At 51.9% G+C, this 1,013-nt stretch overlaps 1 protein-coding gene across 1 annotated transcript in view; it reads right to left on the minus strand.

Annotated features, from left to right (window-relative positions):
• The window catches only part of FAM50A (family with sequence similarity 50 member A), a gene marked incomplete at both ends in the record, with an annotated part of 19,257 nt that overhangs the window by 13,858 nt on the left and 4,386 nt on the right, over positions 1–1,013 (minus strand). The window contains one exon of the mRNA XM_015850951.1: positions 48–118. Coding sequence (XP_015706437.1) covers positions 48–118 — 71 coding nt within the window. The remainder of the gene's footprint in view (positions 1–47; positions 119–1,013) is intronic.

Here is a 1,013-nt window from a genome sequence, read left to right on the forward strand (position 1 = left end):
TCCAGCCCCACATCTATGGGTCCCAGCCCCACATCTATGGGTCCCACCTCGTCCTTCTCCACGGTGGCGTCGCTCAGCAGCCTCACGTCATCGTGGACATCGAAGTTAAACAGGGGCCCTATGGGAACAGGGGGGGGATTATGACGTCACAAAGGGGCATTATGACGTCACAATGGGGCCTTATGACGTCACAATGGGGGTGTTATGACGTCACAGTGGGGTGTTATGACGTCACAATGGGGTCTATGACGTCACAATGGGGCCTTATGACGTCACAATGGGGGTTATGACGTCACAATGGGGCCTTATGACGTCACAATGGGGTTTATGACGTCACAATGGGGGTGTTATGACGTCACAGTGGGGCCTTATGACGCCACAAAGGGGTGTTATGACGTCACAAAGGGGCATTATGACGTCACACTGGGGGCATTATGACGTCACAAAGGGCATTATGACATCACAAAGGGGCATTATGACGTCACAAAGGGGCATTATGACATCACAATGAGCTTTATGACATCACAATGGGGGTGTTATGACGTCACAATGGGGTTTATGACATCACAATGGGGTTTATGACGTCACAATGGGGGTTATGACGTCACAATGGGGGGTTGTGACGTCACAATGGGGCCTTATGACGTCACAGTGGGGCCTTATGACGTCACAGTGGGGGTGTTATGACGTCACAATGGGGCCTCATGACGTCACACTGGGGGCCTTATGACGTCACAATGGGGCCTTATGACGTCACGATGGGGTTTATGACGTCACGATGGGGTTTATGACGTCACGATGGGGCTTATGACGTCACAATGGGGTTTATGACATCACAATGGGGCCTTATGACGTCACAATGGGGCCTTATGACGTCACAATGGGGGTTATGACGTCACAATGGGGTTATGACGTCACAATGGGGGCCTTATGACGTCACAATGGGGATGCTATGACGTCACAGTGGGGCCTTATGACGTCACAATGGGGGCGTTATGATGTCACAAAGGGGC

This window comes from Coturnix japonica, unplaced genomic scaffold (genome assembly GCF_001577835.2).
Source record: "Coturnix japonica isolate 7356 unplaced genomic scaffold, Coturnix japonica 2.1 chrUnrandom600, whole genome shotgun sequence".
Classification (NCBI taxonomy): Eukaryota; Metazoa; Chordata; class Aves; order Galliformes; family Phasianidae; genus Coturnix; species Coturnix japonica.